At 48.1% G+C, this 19,160-nt stretch overlaps 1 protein-coding gene across 1 annotated transcript in view; it reads left to right on the forward strand.

The window, feature by feature from the left end:
* The window catches only part of LOC144480742 (disintegrin and metalloproteinase domain-containing protein 12-like), a 249,491-nt gene that overhangs the window by 55,321 nt on the left and 175,010 nt on the right, over positions 1-19,160 (forward strand). Inside the window, exon 6 of the mRNA XM_078200356.1 lies at positions 13,099-13,273. Coding sequence (XP_078056482.1) covers positions 13,099-13,273 — 175 coding nt within the window. The remainder of the gene's footprint in view (positions 1-13,098; positions 13,274-19,160) is intronic.

Raw genomic sequence — 19,160 nt, forward strand, 5'->3', positions numbered from 1 at the left:
GGCATGTGGGAGGCTTTTAAAGGCCAGTTAAGTGAAGTGCAGGGCAGGCATAAAAATGATGGATAAAAATGGCAGGATTCGGAAACATGGATGACAAGGGAAATTATAAGCTTAGTCAAAAGGAAAAAGGAAACATATGATAGGTCCAGACATTTAAAAACTGACGAAGCCCTTGAGGAGTGAAAGTCGGAAGGAACTTAAACATGGAATTAGGAGGGCTAAAAGGGGCCATGAAATGTCTTTACAAACAGGGTCAAGGAGAACCCCAAGGCTTTTTATGCATATATTAGGAGCAAGAGTTTAGCAAGAGAAAGAGTAGGACCACTCAAGGCCAATGGAGGGAAGTAAAGCGTGGAGCCACAGGAAGTGGGTTAAATCCTTAATGAGTACGTTGTATCGGTATTCACCAAGGAGAAGGACATGACAGGTGTTGAGGTCAGGGATAAGTGTGTGAAGGCTGTAGAGAATGTCAATTTAGGAGGATCCTAAATTGCGGGGAGCAAGGAGAAAAATAGCTGGGCCTTAACCCACATCTTAACCCACATCTTAACCCACATCTTAACCCACATCTTAACTCACATCTTCCTTGACCACAGGCGAGGTTCCAGAGGACTGGAGAATAGCCAATGCTGTTCCCTTGTTTAAGAAAGGAAGCAAGGATAACCCAAGAAATTGTAGGCCAGTGAGCCTATAATCAGTGGTAGGGAAGCTTTTGGAGAAGATACTGAGGGACATAGAATCATAGAAATCATGGAAACCCTACAGTGCAGAAACAGGCCATTCGGCCCATCAAGTCTGCACCGACCACAAACCCATCCAGGCCCTACTCCCATATCCCGACACATTTACCCCCTAATCCCTCTAATTTACGCATCTCAGGACACTAAGGAGCAATTTTAGCATGGCCAATCAACCTAACCCGCACATCTTTGGACAGGATCTATGCACATTTGGAAGAAAATAGACTAGTTGGTGACAGGCAACATGGTTTTGTACAGGGGAGGTCACGTCTCACCAAACTTGATTCAGTTTTTTGAAGAGGTGACATTTGTTACTTCTCATTTATATTAAAGATTTGGATAAGAATTTAGGAGGCATGGTTAGTAAGTTTGCAGATGACACCAAGATTGGTGGCAGAGTGGACAGTGAAGAAGGTTATCTTGGATTGCAACAGAATCTTAATCAATTGGGTCAGTGGGCCGACGAATGGCAGATGGAGTTTAATTTAGATAAATGTGAGGTGATGCATTTTGGTAGATTGAACCAGGGCAGGACTTACTCAGTTAATGGTAGGGCGTTGGGGAGAGTTACAGAACAAAGAGATCTAGGGATACATGTTCATAGCTCCTTGAAAGTGGAGTCACAGGTGGACAGAGTGGTGGAGAAGACATTCAGCATGCTTGGTTTCATTGGTCAGAACATTGAATACAGGAGTTGGGAGATCTTGTTGAAGTTGTACAAGACATTGGTAAGGCCACACTTGGAATACTGTGTACAGTTCTGGTCACCCTATTATAGAAAGGATATTATTAAACTAGAAAGAGTGCAGAAAAGATTTACTCGGATGCTACTGGGACTTGATGGTTTGTGTTATAAGGAGAGGTTGAATAGAACAAACAAAGAACAAAGAACAATACAGCACAGGAACAGGCCCTTCGGCCCTCCAAGTCCGCGCCGCTCCCCGGTCCAGGATTGAATCCTGAATCCAGGATCCCCGCCCAATTTTCCAGCCTATCTACATACTAATATACTATCCACCGAGCTGTCCCTCACAGCTACGATGCTTTGTTCATCACAACCTAGTAACTCACCCCCACCCCCCCATTCCAGACCATGTGATCTCCAGGGAGAGGCGAAAACCCAGAGTGAAAACCCCAGGGCCAATATGGGGAAAAAAAATCTGGGAAATTCCTCTCCGACCCGCTGAGGCGATCGAAACGAGTCCAGGAGATCACACTGGCCCTGATCGGAAAATGCTTCCCAACCCTATTCATTTCCACTTCCACGAACACCATATGAATTCCCTGCCCCCGAGACAGGATCCCAACTATCCGCAGTCTCGCTCTGTACTGGCACCAGCAAGATGATCATAGAATGAAGCCTTGAAACGAGAAACAAAGAACAATTAGCCCACGCCGCTCCCTGGTCCAAACTAGACCACTCTTTTGTATCCCTCCATTCCCACTCTGTTCATATAGCTGTCTAGATAAGTCTTAAACGTTCCCAGTGTGTCCGCCTCCACCACCTTGCCCGGCAACCCATTTCAGGCCCCCACGACCCTCTGTGTGAAATATGTCCTTCTGATATCTGTGTTAAACCTCCCCCCCTTCACCTTGAACCTATGACCCCTCGTGAACGTCACCACCGACCCGGGGAAAAGCTTCCCACCGTTCACCCTATCTATGCCTTTCATAATTTTATACACCTCTATTAGGTCACCCCTCATCCTCCGTCTTTCCAAGGAGAACAACCCCAGTTTCCCCAATCTCTCCTCATAACCAAGCCCCTCCATACTAGGCAACATCCTGGTAAACCTCCTCTGTACTCTCTCCAAAGCCTCCACGTCCTTCTGGTAGTGTGGCAACCAGAACTGGACGCAGTATTCCAAATGCGGCCGAACCAACGTTCTATACAGCTGCATCATCAGACCCCAACTTTTATACTCTATGCCCCGTCCTATAAAGGCAAGCATGCCATATGCCTTCTTCACCACCTTCTCCACCTGTGACGTCACCTTCAAAGATCTGTGGACTTGCACACCCAGGTCCCTCTGCGTATCTACACCCTTTATGGTTCTTCCATTTATCGTGTCGCTCCTCCCTACATTATTCCCACCAAAATGCATCACTTCGCATTTATCAGGATTGAACTCCATCTGCCATTTCTTTGCCCAAATTTCCAGCCTATCTGTATCCTTCTGTAGCCTCTGACAATGTTCCTCACTATCTGCAAGTCCTGCCAGTTTTGTGTCGTCCGCAAACTTACTGATCACCCCAGTTACTTCTTCTTCCAGATCATTTATATAAATCACAAACAGCAGAGGTCCCAATACAGAGCCCTGCGGTACACCACTAGTCACAGGCCTCCAGCCGGAAAAAGACCCTTCCACTACCACCCTCTGTCTTCTATGACCAAGCCAGTTCTCCACCCATCTAGCCACCTCCCCCTTTATCCCATGAGATCCAACCTTTTTCACTAGCCTACCATGTGGGACTTTGTCAAACGCTTTACTAAAGTCCATATAGACAACATCCACGGCCCTTCCTTCGTCAACCATTTTGGTCACTTCTTCAAAAAACACCACCAGGTTAGTGAGGCATGACCTCCCTCTCACAAAACCATGCTGACTATCGTTAATGAGTTTATTCCTTTCTAAATGCGCATACATCCCATCTCTAAGAATCTTCTCCAACAACTTCCCCACCACGGACGTCAAGCTCACCGGCCTATAATTACCCAGGTTATCCTTCCTACCCTTCTTAAATAACGGGACCACATTGGCTATCCTCCAATCCTCTGGGACCTCACCTGAGACTTTTTTCTCTGGAGTATAGAGGGCATAGGTTTAAGGTGAGAGGGGAGAGATACAAAAGGGTCCAGAAGGGCAATTTTTTCACAAGAGTCTCTGGAACGAGCTGCCAGAGATAATTATAGAATCCTACAGTGCAGAAAGAGGCCATTCGGCCCATCGAGTCTGCACCAACCACAATCCTACCCAGGCCCTATCCACATATCCCTACATATTTACCCACTAACCCCTCTAACCTATGCATCCTGGGACACTAAGGGGCAATTTAGCATGGCCAATCAACCTAACCCGCACATCTTTGGACTGTGGGAGGAAACTGGAGCACCCGGAGGAAACCCACGCAGACACGAAGAGAATGTGCAAACTCCACACAGACAGCGACCCGGGCCGGGATTTGAACCCAGGTCCCTGGAGCTGTGAAGCAGCAGTGCTAACCACTGTGCTACCATGCCGCCCCCAGTAGTAGTAGAGGCGGGTATAATTTTGTGTTTTAAAAAGCATTTAGACAGTTACATGGGTATGATGGGTATAGAGGGATATGGGGCAAACGCGGGCAATTGGGACTAGCTTAGTGGTAAAAACTGGGCGGCATGGACAAGTTGGGCTGAAGGGCCTGTTTCCCTGCTGTAAACCTCTATGACTCTGTGCTGCCCCTCTCCCCCCCCCCGCTGCTGCCTCTCCCCCCCCCGCTGCTGCCCCTCTCCCCCCGCTGCCCTCCCCTCCCCTCCCCCGCTGCTGCCCCTCTCCCCCCGCTGCTGCCCCTCTCCCCCCCGCTGCTGCCCCTCTCCCCCCGCTGCTGCCCCTCTCCCCCCGCTGCTGCCCCTCTCCCCCCGCTGCTGCCCCTCTCCCCCCGCTGCTGCCCCTCTCCCCCCGCTGCTGCCCCTCCCCCCCCGCTGCTGCCCCTCTCCCCCCCCCGCTGCTGCCCCTCTCCCCCCACTGCTGCCCCTCCCCCACCGCTGCTGCCCCTCTCCCCCCCCCCCCGCTGCTGCCCCTCTCCCCCCCCCCGCTGCTGCCTCTCCCCCACCGATGCTGCCCCTCTCCCCCACCGCTGCTGCCCCTCTCCCCCCGCTGCTGCCCCTCTCCCCCCCGCTGCTGCCCCTCTTTCCCCCCCGCTGCTGCCCCTCCTCCCCCCGCTGCCGACCCTCCCCCCCGCTGCTGCCCCTCCTCCCCCCCGCTGCCGACCCTCCCCCCCGCTGCTGCCCCTCCTCCCCCCCGCTGCTGCCGCTCTCCCCCCGCTGCTGCCCCTCTCCCCCCCCCCGCTGCTGCCTCTCCCCCACCGCTGCTGCCCCTCTCCCCCCCTCTCTGCGTTGTTTTTCTCTCTCTGAAGCTGCTCTCTCTTTCCCCATTGTTTTGACTCACTTCTCCTCCTCTCGAAGGGAGGCAGAAGCAACAAGCCAGTCAGGCCAGTTGAGCTGGAGACTGGAATACTCTCAGCCCTGCTCTCCGCTGGAACCTTATAATGAAGTAAGAGTTTGAGAGTTTCAGGCAGCCAGGATGAGAATTCCACAAAGGACACAAGTAAGGAACTAGTAAGGAATAGTGGATGGTTCCAGGACCTGTAACAAGAAGATTTCAGAACATCTGAAACTAAGAAATGAATTCAGGGAGCTCGGCAGTGGATGGAAACGCAGGACTTCAATGTTTGTAAACTCTGGATTAGTCCCAGTGCCACCTGCTCATGAGCATAGAAACAGGAAAATAGGACAGATGAATGTGTAGCTCATGAGTTGGTGCAAGAATGGAGCATTTTAAATTCCTGGATCACTCGCACTGTTTCTCGGGAAGGTGGAACATGTACAAACTGTACGGTCTACACTGAAACACATTGGAGCCAATATCCTTGCAGGTTGGTTTGCGAGTGCTGTTGGGAGAAGTTTAAATTAATCTGGCAGAAGGAGCGGACACATCATGCCATAGCAAAGGAAGCAAGTCAGAGTGAGTTCAGCTATGTTGAGTGTCAAGAGGGTATAAGACGAGGCTGGATGATCTTTACTTTAATGCTGGTCCTGTAATAGCTCAGACTGATGAGTTAAAGGTGTGAATTGACACATGGAAGTGTGAGATTGTTGCCACCACAGAGACATGGTTGAGGGAAGGGCAGGACTTAACATTCCGGGGTTTAGGACCTTTAGGCAAGACAGAGGAGGGTGTAAAAAGGGAGGTGGTGCAGCACTGTTAATTAAGGAGTCAATTACTGCAATAAGGAGAGATGATATCTTGGGAGGGTCTTCAAACGAGACTTTGTGGGTGGAACATAGGAATGTTAAGAGGGCAGCCACATTACTGGGAGTGTATTATAGGCCCCCAAAGAATTAGCAGGAAATAGAGGAGCAAATATGTAGACAGTTTCCAGAGGTGTCAGAGTAATAATTGGAAAATTATACTCGGGGATTTCAACTTTCCCAACATGATTTGGGATAGTCAGAGCGTAGAGGGTTTAGAGGGAGTGGATTTCTTGAAATGTATCCAGGGGAGTTTTTATATCAATATGTAGAAGGCCCAACAAGGGTTGAGATGACACAGTGCTGGATCTGACTCTGGGGAACAAAACTGGACAGGTGTTCAATGTGGCAAGTGGGGAGGATTTTAGAAATAACAACCACAACACAGTATGGTTCAAATTTGTTGTGGACAAGGTGAATAATGGCCTACAAAAGATGGCTTTTGATTGTGGGGAGGCAGATTTTATGAAAATAAGACAGGATCTGGCCCAAGTTGACTGGGAATAGCTCCTTGTGGGTAGGTCAACAGCAGAACAGTGGGGGGGGCGGGGGGGGGGGGGAGCGGGGGGCATTCAAAAAGGAGCTGGGGGACAAGACAGGTCCAACATGTACGCTGAAACAGGAAATGTACAAAGAACAAAGAACAATACAGCACAGGAACAGGCCCTTCTGCCCTCCAAGCCCGTGCCGCTCCCTGGTCCAAACGAGACCATTCTTTTGTATCCCTCCATTCCCACTCCGTTCATATGGCTATCTAGATAAGTCTTAAACATTCCCAGTGTGTCCGCCTCCACCACCTTGCCCGGCAGCGCATTCCAGGCCCCCACCACCCTCTGTGTAAAATATGTCCTTCTGATATCCGTGTTAAACCTCCCCCCCTTCACCTTGAACCTATGACCCCTCGTGAACATCACCACTGACCTGGAGAAAAGCTTCCCACCGTTCACCCTATCTATGCCTTTCATAATTTTATACACCTCTATTAAGTCTCCCCTCATCCTCCGTCTTTCCAGTGAGAACAACCCCAGTTTACCCAATCTCTCCTCATAACTAAGCCCCTCCATACCAGGCAACATCCTGGTAAACCTCCTCTGTACTCTCTCCAAAGCCTCCACGCCCTTCTGGTAGTGTGGCGACCAGAACTGGACGCAGTATTCCAAATGCGGCCGAACCAACGTTCTATACATCTGCAACATCAGACCCCAACTTTTATACTCTATGCCCCGTCCTATAAAGGCAAGCATGCTATATGCCTTCTTCACCACCTTCTCCACCTGTGACGTCACCTTCAAGGATCTGTGGACTTGCACACCCAGGTCCCTCTGCGTATCTACACCCTTTATGGTTCTGCCAATTATCGTATGGCTCCTCCCTACATTAGTTCTACCAAAATGCATCACTTCGCATTTATCAGGATTGAACTCCATCTGCCATTTATTTGCCCAAATTTCCAGCCTATCTGTATCCTTCTGTAGCTTCTGACAATGCTCCTCACTATCTGCAAGTCCTGCCAATTTTGTGTCGTCCGCAAACTTACTGATCACCCCAGTTACACCTTCTTCCAGATCATTTATATAAATCACAAACAGCAGAGGTCCCAATACAGATCCCTGCGGAACACCACTAGTCACAGGCCTCCAGCCGGAAAAAGACCCTTCCACTACCAACCTCTGTCTTCTGTGACCAAGCCAGTTCTCCACCCATCTAGCCACCTCCCCCTTTATCCCATGAGATCCAACCTTTTTCACCAGCCTGCATGAGGGACTTTGTCAAACGCTTTACTAAAGTCCATATAGACGATATCCACGGCCCTTCCCTCGTCAACCATTCTGGTCACTTCTTCAAAAAACTCCACCAGGTTAGTGAGGCATGACCTCCCTCTCACAAAACCATGCTGACTATCGTTAATGAGTTTACTCGTTTCTAAATGCGCATACATCCTATCTCTAAGAATCTTCTCCAACAACTTCCCCACCACGGACGTCAAGCTCACCGGCCTATAATTACCCGGGTTATCCTTCCTACCCTTCTTAAATAACGGGACCACATTAGCTATCCTCCAATCCTCTGGAACCTCATCTGCGTCCAGTGACGAGACAAAGATTTGCGTCAGAGGCCCAGCGATTTCATCTCTCGTCTCCCTGAGCAGCCTTGGATAGATTCCATCAGGCCCTGGGGATTTGTCAGTCTTTATATTCTCTAACAAACCTAACACTTCCTCCCTTGTAATGGAGATTTTCTCCAACGGTTCAACACTCCCCTCCGAGACACTCCCAGTCAACACATCCCTCTCCTTTGTGAATACCGACGCAAAGTATTCATTTAGGATCTCCCCTACTTCTTTGGGCTCCAAGCATAATTCCCCACTTTTGTCCCTGAGAGGTCCGATTTTTTCCCTGACAACCCTTTTGTTCCTAACGTATGAATAAAATGCCTTGGGATTCTCCTTAATCCTGTCTGCCAAGAACATTTCGTGACCCCTTTTTGCTCTTCTAATTCCCCGTTTGAGTTCTTTCCTATTTTCTTTGTACTCCTCCAGAGCTCCCTCCGTTTTTAGCTGCCTGGACCTAACATACGCCTCTCTTTTCTTTTTGGCCAGTCCCTCAATTTCCCTGGTTGTAGAAGCAATAAATTCCGGGAACCCTGGATGTCAAGGACAATTCAAGACTGGATGAGGAAGAAGAGAAAGGCATTCGGCAAGTCCAAAGGGAGCAATTCAGCTGTGGCCCAAAAGAAATATAGGAAATGCAAGAGGAACTAAAGAAAGCAATTAGAGCAGCAAAAAAAGGGCATGAAAAAGGACATCTAATATGATTACCAGGCCAGTTCTGTATCTGTATTCATTTAGCCAGCCCACCCCAAATCCCATGTGGTTTTAGTTTCTGTACCAAACTGCCATGTGGGATCTTGTCAAACGCCTTACTAAAGTCCATATAAACTACATCCAGAGCCGTTCCCACATCTATTATAGAACATAGAACATAGAAAAGCTGCAGCACAAACAGGCCCTTCGGCCCACAAGTTGCGCCGAACATGTCCCTGCCCATTAGGTTTACCTATAACCCTCTATCTTACTAACTTCCATGAACTTATCCAAAAGTCTCTTAAAAGACCCTATCGAATCCGCCTCCACCGCCACTACCTGCAGCCGATTCCACGCACCCACCACCCTCTGAGTGAAAAACTTACCCCTAACCTCTCCTCTGTACCTACTCCCCAGCACCCTAAACCTGTGGCGTCTTGTGGCAACCATTTCAGCCCTGGGTAAAAGCCTCTGAGAATCCACTCTATCAGTACCTCTCAACATCTTATACACCTCTATCAGGTCACCTCTCATCCTTCGCTTCTCCAAGGAGAAAAGACCTAGCTCTCTCAACCTATCCTCATAAGGCATGCCACCTAATCCAGGCAACATCCTTGTAAATCTCTGCACCCTTTCTATGGCTTCCACAACCTTTCTGTAATGAGGCGACCAGAACTGGGCACAGTACTCCAGGTGGGGTCTGACCAGGGCCCTATACAGCTGCAGCATTATCTCCCGATTTCTAAACTCAATTCCTCTATTGATGAAGGCCAGTATTCCATACGCCTTCTTAACCACAGCCTCCACCTGCGACGCTGCTTTGAGCGTCCTATCAACCCGGACCCCAAGATCCTTCTGATCTTCCACACTGCTAAGCGTCTTACCCTTAATATTATATTCTTTCATCCGATTCGACCTGCCAAAATGAACCACCACACACTTACCTGGGTTGAAGTCCATCTGCCACTTCTCCGCCCAGTCTTGCATCTTATCTATGTCTCGTTGCAACTGCTGACATCCCTCTACACTATCCACAACACCACCAACCTTTGTGTCATCAGCAAACTTGCCAACCCATCCTTCCACTTCCTCATCCAGGTCATTTATAAAAATCACAAAGAGCAGGGGTCCCAGAACAGATCCCTGGGGCACTCCAGAAGGCAAAGAGTGGGTGTAGGCGGGTCTTTTTCAGCATGGAAGTCGGTCACCAGTGGAGTGCCCCAGGGATCTGTTCTGGGACCTTTGCTCTTTGTGATTTTTATAAATGACCTGGATGAGGAAGTGGAAGGATGGGTTGGCAAGTTTGCTGATGAGACAAAGGTTGGTGGTGTTGTGGATAGTGTAGAGGGATGTCAGCAGTTGCAACGAGACATAGATAAGATGCAAGACTGGGCGGAGAAGTGGCAGATGGACTTCAACCCAGATAATGTGTGGTGGTTCATTTTGGCAGGTCGAATAGGATGAAAGAATATAATATTAATGGTAGGACTCTTGGCAGTGTGGAAGATCAGAAGGATCTTGGGGTCCTTGTAGCGTCGCCGGTAGAGGCTGTGGTTAAGAAGGCGTATGGAATACTGGCCTTCATCAATAGAGGAATTGAGTTTAGAAATCGGGAGATAATGCTGCAGCTGTATAGGACCCTGGTCAGACCCCACCTGGAGTACTGTGCCCAGTTCTGGTCGCCTCATTACAGAAAGGATGTGGAAGCCATAGAAAGGGTGCAGAGGAGATTTACAAGGATGTTGCCTCGATTAGGTGGCATGCCTTATGAGGATAGGTTGAGAGAGCTAGGTCTTTTCTCCTTGGAGAGGCGAAGGATGAGAGGTGACCTGATAGAGGTGTATAAGATGTTGAGAGGTACTGATAGAGTGGATTCTCAGAAGCTTTTACCCCAGGGCTGAAATGGTTGCCACAAGAGGTCACAGGTTTAGGGTGCTGGGGAGTAGGTATAGAGGAGATGTTAGGGGTAAGTTTTTCACATAGAGGGTGGTGGGTGCGTGGAATCGGCTGCCGGTAGTGGTGGTGGAGGCGGATTCGATAGGGTCTTTTAAGAGACTTTTGGATAAGTTCATGGAAGTTAGTAAGATAGAGGGTTATAGGTAAGCCTAGTAGGTAGGGACATGTTCGGCGCAACTTGAGGGCCGAAGGGCCTGTTTGTGCTGCAGCTTTTCTATGTTCTATAGGTTTAAGGTAATGGGGAAAGTTGAAAGGAGATGTGAGAGGCAGGTTTTTAACACTGAGGGTGGTAAGTGCCTGGAATTCACTGCAAGAGAAGGAGGTCGAAGCAGATACAATAGCAACGTTTAAGAGGCATCCTGACAGATACATGAATAGGCAGGGAATAGAAGGATGGGGATTGCGAAGAGACAAAAAGTCTTTAGTTTAGAAAGGCATCGTGTCGGTGCAGGCTTGGTGGGCCGAACGGCCTGATCCTGTGCTGTATACTCTTTATTCTTTGTTCTTTAAGTGATCGGAGACTTTGAAGAAAACATTTCTGTTCCGAGAACCCAGAATATTTTGGACAGATCGATTGTGAGGACTACTAGAAGACTCCTGAAAGTAGCCGTAGTAATTGTTTTATTGCTACCTGCGGAAACGTTGAGAAGTCACGGCTGAGATCTAAATGGTGGTTAAACTTGGTATTCTCGTTCAGAGTGTAGAAGGGACAAAGAGTTGGGGAGAGATGCAAAAGGGTCCAGAGGGACAATTTTTTCATTCAGAGGGTGGTGAGTGTCTGGAACAAGCTGCCAGAGGTAGTAGTAGAGGCGGGTACAATCTTGTCTTTTAAAAAAGCATTTAGACAGTTACATGGGTAAGATGGGTATAGAGGGATATGGGCCAAACGCGGGCAATTGGAACTAGCTTATTGATTTAAGAAAAAGGGGCAGCATGGACAAGTTGGGCTGAAGGGCCTGTTTGCATGCTGTATGACTCTGAAGTTCCTGGCACAGACTCACTGCTAAAGTTTAAGCGGAATCTCTGGTCGTTCGGGTCTTTAGAAAACACCAACTGAATTTTGGAATGCAGATTGCTGACTGAAAGTGATGTTACAAGACAAGATTTTACAATCCATTTCTGGAAGTGGAATTTAGACTCCGTCAAATAACAATCATCTGGGGGTGATTCTGAGGAGAGTTCCGCAAATCCTGGGGGTGATTCTCCCAAAAAAATTCAAAGTCTCGAATTCGCATGATAATTGGAGGAAATCACGCTGGTTTTCTCAGTGGGAGTTCAGAGCGGAATCTCCCACACTGCGCATTTCAGAGTGCACTCGCGTAAATCCCATTGAAAAGCTGGGAGCGGGGCAGATTCCTGCTGGGGATCTCAGCAGCACAGTGCTGAGCGGGACACTGCGCACGCGCCAATCTGTCAGCGCTGAGATCTGCGCATGCGCAGTGACCCCAGACTGCCAGCCTCGGGATAGCTGGCCTGCCCAGCAACCCCCGCATCGCCGACCCTCCAACCTCCCCACGGCCCAATCGCTGACCCCTGAACATGCCCGGGCCAGCCTCGACACCCCCATTTTCCAGCACATCCCAATCTCTCAAACCACCCCCCGATCCACCCACCCTGCAGTGCCAATGCCCCCCCCCCCGGCAGTCCCAACCCCTTCCCTCAGGATGAACCCCCTCCTCCCACCCTGATGGCCAGCCCCAATCGCTGGCCTCCCTCTCTCCCCCACCGATCATGACTGCCCACTGCCAGCGGGACCTCCCCTGTCCCCATCAGGCCCCACCGCATCAGGCCCCTCCCCTTTAGGTCATGCCCCGTTAGGCTTCATCCCCTTGGCACTGCCCATGCTCAGTGGGCAGTGCCAAGATTCCCCTTGGGCAGTGCCAAGGGCCAGGTAGGCATTGCCAAGGTGCCAATGAATGGGGACATCCCCCTCCAGTGCCCCGATTACCCCCCCTTCACTCCAGGGGGGGATCGGCCGCTATCTCCCCACAAGTGGGGAGCGACTGTAAACCCTGCTTGAGTAAAATGTTCCTGGCAGAGGAGCGGGGGGGTGGGGTGGGGGGAGGCTAGCAGGCCTGGAGACTTCAGTCCCGGGCCTGGTAATTACATTCAAGTGGTATTTAAATTGCCCCCTGCATGCGCCTATTCCTGGCACGGAGCTGACGGTGCCAGAAATCCGTCAGTGTGATGTGTGCTTGGGGCCGGATGCCCACTGCTGATGCCATGGATCGGGTGCCACTTAGGTCTCCCAACCCAATTGATCCCATTGATTTTGGGTGCTGATGAGACGGTTGTTGCTTCAAAGGTATTTTGCCGTCTGTAGTAACCTTAAACCTGTGTGTAAATGTTAACCTGAAGGAGGAGTAGAGGAATATTGAATTGTAATCTATTCCTTTTCATGTTTAATGTTTTCTTTGTTTGTTGGCGGTCCTATGAATCTGTTTCATCCACATTCGATAAAATCAAAACAAAGTGATCTTTTGAGTGAGGGTTGCATTCTGGGAACCCCCTGTTCAGTGTAACAACAACTTCATAGCACATTCTAATCAGCGAGGTCAGGCTAACATGACGTGTTTTCTTTCCTGCAGTGCTCTGATTGTGTTCAGCAATCGCAGTTACATCATTGAACATCTTGCAGGGGATAAACATGGCCGCCATTTATTATACCGACCTGAGGATCTCCCTCCAGGACCGAGTAGCTGTGGAGTTAAAAACACCTCCCCTGAGTTCACCCTGATTGATCATCTGCTGCGTTCCCGGAGGGTGAGTAAAGAACGCAGCAACTGACTGACTGAAAACAACAAATTAATTCCATAAAAATTACAACATGTAAACACACCATTCAACCCAACCAGACTATATCAGTTTTTAAAATGTAATGATGTGATATGGGCATTGCCAGCTGGGCCAGTATTATTGCCCATTCCTAGTTGCCCTTGAGAAGGTGCTGGTGAGCTGCCTTCTTGGAGCTGCTGCGATTCCTATGGTGTAGGTACACCCAGTGCTGCAAGGCAGGATGTTCCAGGAATTTGATCCAGCGACAGTGAAGGAACGGTGATATATTTCCAAGTCAGGATAGTGAGTGACTTGAAGGGAAACATCCAGGTGGTGGTGTTCTCATGTGTTTGATGCCCTTGTCAATCAAGAAGGCAGCAATCATGGGTTTAGAAAGCTGCATCCCTAAGGAGCCTTTGTGAGTTCCTGCAGTGCTTTTTGTAGATGGTACACACTGCTGCCACTGTTCGTTAGTGTTGGAGGGATTGAATGTTCGTGGGAGGGGTATCAATCCAGTGGGCTGCTTTGCATTCACCTCGCCTCTTGGAGTGCACTCATCCAGGTAAATGAAGATTATTCCATCACTTGTGTGTTGTAGATGGCTTTGGAGAGTCAGGAGGTGAGTTATTCTTCACAGGATTCCTTGCCTTTGACCAGAACGTGTAGCCATAGCATTTATATGACTCGTCCAATTCAGATTCTGGTAAGTGTTAACCCCCAAGATGTTGGGTTTGAGTGATGGTAATGCCATTGAATATCAGTGGTTACACTCACTATTGTTGAGCATGGCGATTGCTTGGCAGTTGCGTGGCGTGAATTTTATTTGTCAGGTCAAGTATTTGAACATGGACTGCTTCAGTATCTGTGGAGTCTTGGGTGGTGCTATGCATTGTGTAATCATCAGCAAGCACGCTCAATTCTGATATTATGATGGTACGAAAGTCATTGATGAAGCAGCTGAAGATAGTTGGGCCGAAGGCCCTGAGGAACTCCTGCAGTGATGTCCCGGAACTAAGACAATTGACCTCCAATCACCTTCCTTTGTGCCAGGTATGACTCCAAGCAATGGAAGGTTTTCCCTCGGTTTCCATTGCCTTAATGCCATACTCGGTCAAATGCTGTCTTTAAGTGAAGTGCAGTCACTCTCACCTCACCTCTGGAGTGCAGCTCTTCTGTTTGAACCATGGCTGTAATGAGGTCAGCTGATTATCCCCAGCAGAACACAAGTGTGCAGGTTATTGCTAAGTGCTGCTTGATTTCCCTTCCACTCAAGTGCAATTAGCGATTGGAAATAAGTGCTAATAATACTTACACAATATGAATAATTTAAAAATCACATTTATCCACTCTATTACCTATTTTCCTTCATAAGAACATAAGAACATAAGAAATAGGAGCAGGAGTAGGCCATCTAGCCCCTCGAGCCTGCCCCGCCATTCAACAAGATCATGGCTGATCTGACGTGGATCAGTACCACTTACCCGCCTGATCCCCATAACCCTTAATTCCCTTACCGATCAGGAATCCATCCATCCGCGCTTTAAACATATTCAGCGAGGTAGCCTCCACCACCTCAGTGGGCAGAGAATTCCAGAGATTCACCACCCTCTGGGAGAAGAAGTTCCTCCTCAACTCTGTCTTAAACCGACCCCCCTTTATTTTGAGGCTGTGTCCTCTAGTTTTAACTTCCTTACTAAGTGGAAAGAATCTCTCCGACTCCACCCTATCCAGCCCCCGCATTATCTTATAAGTCTCCATAAGATCCCCCCTCATCCTTCTAAACTCCAACGAGTACAAACCCAATCTCCTCAGCCTCTCCTCATAATCCAAACCCCTCATCTCCCGTATCAACCTGGTGAACCTTCTCTGCACTCCCTCCAATGCCAATATATCCTTCCTCATATAAGGGGACCAATACTGCACACAGTATTCCAGCTGCGGCCTCACCAATGCCCTGTACAGGTGCATCAAGACATCCCTGCTTTTATATTCTATCCCCCTCGCAATATAGGCCAACATCCCATTTGCCTTCTTGATCACCTGTTGTACCTGCAGACTGGGCTTTTGCGTCTCATGCACAAGGACCCCCAGGTCTCTTTGCACGGTAGCATGTTTTAATTTGTTTCCATTGAGATAGTAATCCCATTTGTTATTATTTCCTCCAAAGTGTATAACCTCGCATTTCTCAACGTTATACTCCATTTGCCATATCCTCGCCCACTCACTCAGCCTGTCCAAATCTCTCTGCAGATCTTCTCCGTCCTCCACACGATTCACTTTTCCACTTATCTTTGTGTCGTCTGCAAACTTCGTTACCCTACACTCCGTCCCCTCCTCCAGATCATCTATATAAATGGTAAACAGTTGCGGCCCGAGTACCGATCCCTGCGGCACGCCACTAGTTACCTTCCTCCAACCGGAAAAACACCCATTTATTCTGACTCTTTGCTTCCTGTCGGATAGCCAGTCCCCAATCCACTTTAACACACTACCCCCAACTCCGTGTGCCCTAATCTTCTTCAGCAGCCTTTTATGGGGCACCTTATCAAACGCCTTTTGGAAATCCAAAAACACCGCATCCACCGGTTCTCCTCCATCAACCGCCCTAGTCACATCTTCATAAAAATCCAACATGTTCGTCAAGCACGACTTTCCCCTCATGAATCCATGCTGCGTCTGATTGATCGAACCATTTCTATCCAGATGCCCTGCTATCTCCTCTTTAATAATGGATTCCAGCATTTTCCCTACTACAGACGTTAAGCTGACCGGCCTATAGTTACCCGCCTTTTGTCTCCTTCCTTTTTTAAACAGCGGCGTAGCATTAGCCGTTTTCCAATCAACCGGCACTACCCCAGAATGCAACGAGTTTTGATAAATAATCACTAACGCATCCACTATTACCTCTGACATTTCTTTCAATACCCTGGGATGCATTCCATCCGGACCCGGGGACTTGTCCACCTTCAGTCCAATTAGTCTACCCAGCACTGCCTCTCTGGTAACATTAATTGTATTAAGTATTTCTCCTGCTGCCAACCCTCTATCGTTAATATTTGGCAAACTATTTGTGTCCTCCACCGCGAAGACCGACACAAAAAACTTATTTAAAGACTCAGCCATTTCCTCATTTCCCACTATTAACTCCCCCCTCTCGTCCTCCAAGGGTCCAACATTCACTCGAGCCACTCTATTCCTTTTTATATATTTATAAAAACTTTTACTATCATTTTTTATATTAATTGCTAGCCTAGCTTCATAGTCTATCCTTCCTTTCTTTATCGCTTTCTTAGTCTCTCTTTGTTGTTTCTTAAATTTTTCCCAATCACTTGTTTCTCCACTATTTTTGGCCACTCTGTACGCAGCTGTTTTTATTTTCATACTCTCCTTTATTTCCTTCGTTATCCATGGCTGGTTCTCCCTTTTCTTACAATCCTTGTTTTTTGCTGGAATATATTTTTGCTGAGAACTGAAAAGGATCTCCTTAAAAATCCTCCACTGTTCCTCAGCTATCCTACCTGCCAGCCTGCTCTCCCAGTCTACCTTAGCCAATTCATCCCTCATCCTATCATATTTCCCTCTGTTCAAACAGAGGACACTGGTTTGAGACCAAACTTTCTCCTCTTCCATCTGAATCAGAAATTCGACCATATTGTGGTCACTGGACCCAAGAGGGACCTTCATCAGATGTTGAGCTTCTATCTTGAGGAGCGCTTTCCCCCGATTCCCATTGCCTCCTGTTTTGCCAGAGCTCCTTGATGCCACACTCGGTCGAATGCTGCCTTGATGTCAGGGACAGTCACTCTCACCTCACCTCTGGAATTCAGCTCTTTTGTCCATGTTTGAACCAAGGCTGTAATAAGGTCAGGAGCTGAGTGACTCTGCTGGAACCCATTCTGAGCATCAGTGAGCAAGTGACACTGAACAATGTTGTTGACCCCTCCCACTCAAAAGCAACTAATAATTGGCAATGTGCGCTAACAACAGTGACTCAACGTGATTGTTTTTCTTTTATTCACTTTTTTTTATTCATACATGGGTCATGTGTGTCGTTGGCTGGCCAGCATTTATTGCCCATCCCTTTCTAGTTGCCCTTGGAGGGCAGTTGAGAGTCAACTACATTACTGTGGCTCTGGAGTCGCATGTAGGCCAGACCAGGTAAGGATGGCAGATTTCCTTCCCTAAAGGTTATTAGTGAAGCAGATGGGTTTTTCCAACAATTGACAATTGTTTCATGGTCGTCAGTGCATTCTTAATCCCAGATATTTCCTATTGAATTCAAATTCCACCAGCTGCCATAGTGGGATTCGAGCCCAGGTCCTCAGAACATTTACTGAGTTTCTGTATTAATAGGCTAGCGATAATACCACTAGGCCATTGCTTCCCCACTCTATTCCCACTCATTTTTCCTTCATAGAAATCATAGAATCATAGAAATCCTACAGTACAGAAAGAGGCCATTTGGCCCATCGAGTCTGCACCGACCACAATCCCACCCAGGCCCTACCCCCATATCCCTACATATTTACCCACTTATCCCTCTAACCTACACATCCCAGGACACTAAGGGGCAATTTTAGCACGGCCAATCAACCTAACCCGCACATCTTTGGACTGTGGGAGGAAACTGGAGCACCCGGAGGAAACCCACGCAGACACGAGGAGAATGTGCAAACTCCACACAGACAGTGACCCAAGCCGGGAATCGAACCCGGGACCCTGGAGCTGTGAAGCAGCAGTGCTAACCACTGTGCTACCGTGCCGTCCTTCAGGCTCTATCCTGAGGAAAACCTGCAGTGATATCATGGGGCTGAGAAGAGTGACCTCCAGCAACCACAACCATCTTCCTTTGTGCTCGGAAACCAGCGGACAGTTTTCCCCCAATTCCTATTGGCTCCAGTTTTGTTCGAGCTCCTTGATGCCACACTCGGTCAAATGCTGCCTTGATGTCAAGTTCAGCTCTTTTATCCATGTTTGGTCCATGACTGTAACGAACTCAGGGGTCTGGTGGATCCCAAACTGAGTGTCAGTGAGCAGGTTATTACTGAGCAAGTGTCACTTGGTAGTGTTGTCAACAACTCATCTCATCACTTTGCTGATGATTGAAAGTGGACTGATACGGAGATAACCAGTCAGGTCGGATTTCTTCTGTTTTTTGTGTACTGGACATACCTGGGCAATGTTCCACACTGCTGGCTAGATGCCAGTGTTGCAGTTGCACTGGAACAACTTTGCTAGAATTGTGTCAGGAACTGAAGCACAAGTACTATTGCTGAAATATTGTCAGGATCCATAGGCAGACCGGTTTTTACAGCAACTGACAATGGTTTCATAGTCACCATTACTGAATCAAATGTTTCATTTTAGTTTTCATTTGTTATTAGTTGAATTCAGATTCCACCAGTTGCCATATGTAGGATTTGAATTGAACCCGTGTCCTCAGAGCATTAGCATGGACCTCTGGATTATTAGTTTTGAAAGTGTACAGAGGAGAATTATTAGCAGCATTCCAGGAATGAACAATATTAACTACCAGGTCAGGTTGTAAAAACTGATTGTTTTCTTTGGCGCAAAGGAGATTAAAATGAGTTTTGATTGAGGTCATTATGACAGGTGTCACTGAGATAAAGACAGGCTATTCCCATTCACTGGCTGCAAGAACTGATAGATTCTTCTCTTGCTTCAATGGCTGAGTGTTCAGCAAAAAAGGCGGGTTTACAACCCAAGTTGATGTTAGCCTTGTGTGACGTTAGACCAAGTCTTGATTTGTATAACCAATTGGAAATACTGCATTGTGCAGTCAGTGTTGGAAGGATTTTGTCTTTAGGGCATTGCTCATGTCCTGACTCTATTCTCCTCAAATGTCAAAAATACT

Source organism: Mustelus asterias, chromosome 1, assembly GCF_964213995.1.
Source record: "Mustelus asterias chromosome 1, sMusAst1.hap1.1, whole genome shotgun sequence".
NCBI classification, from domain to species: domain Eukaryota; kingdom Metazoa; phylum Chordata; class Chondrichthyes; order Carcharhiniformes; family Triakidae; genus Mustelus; species Mustelus asterias.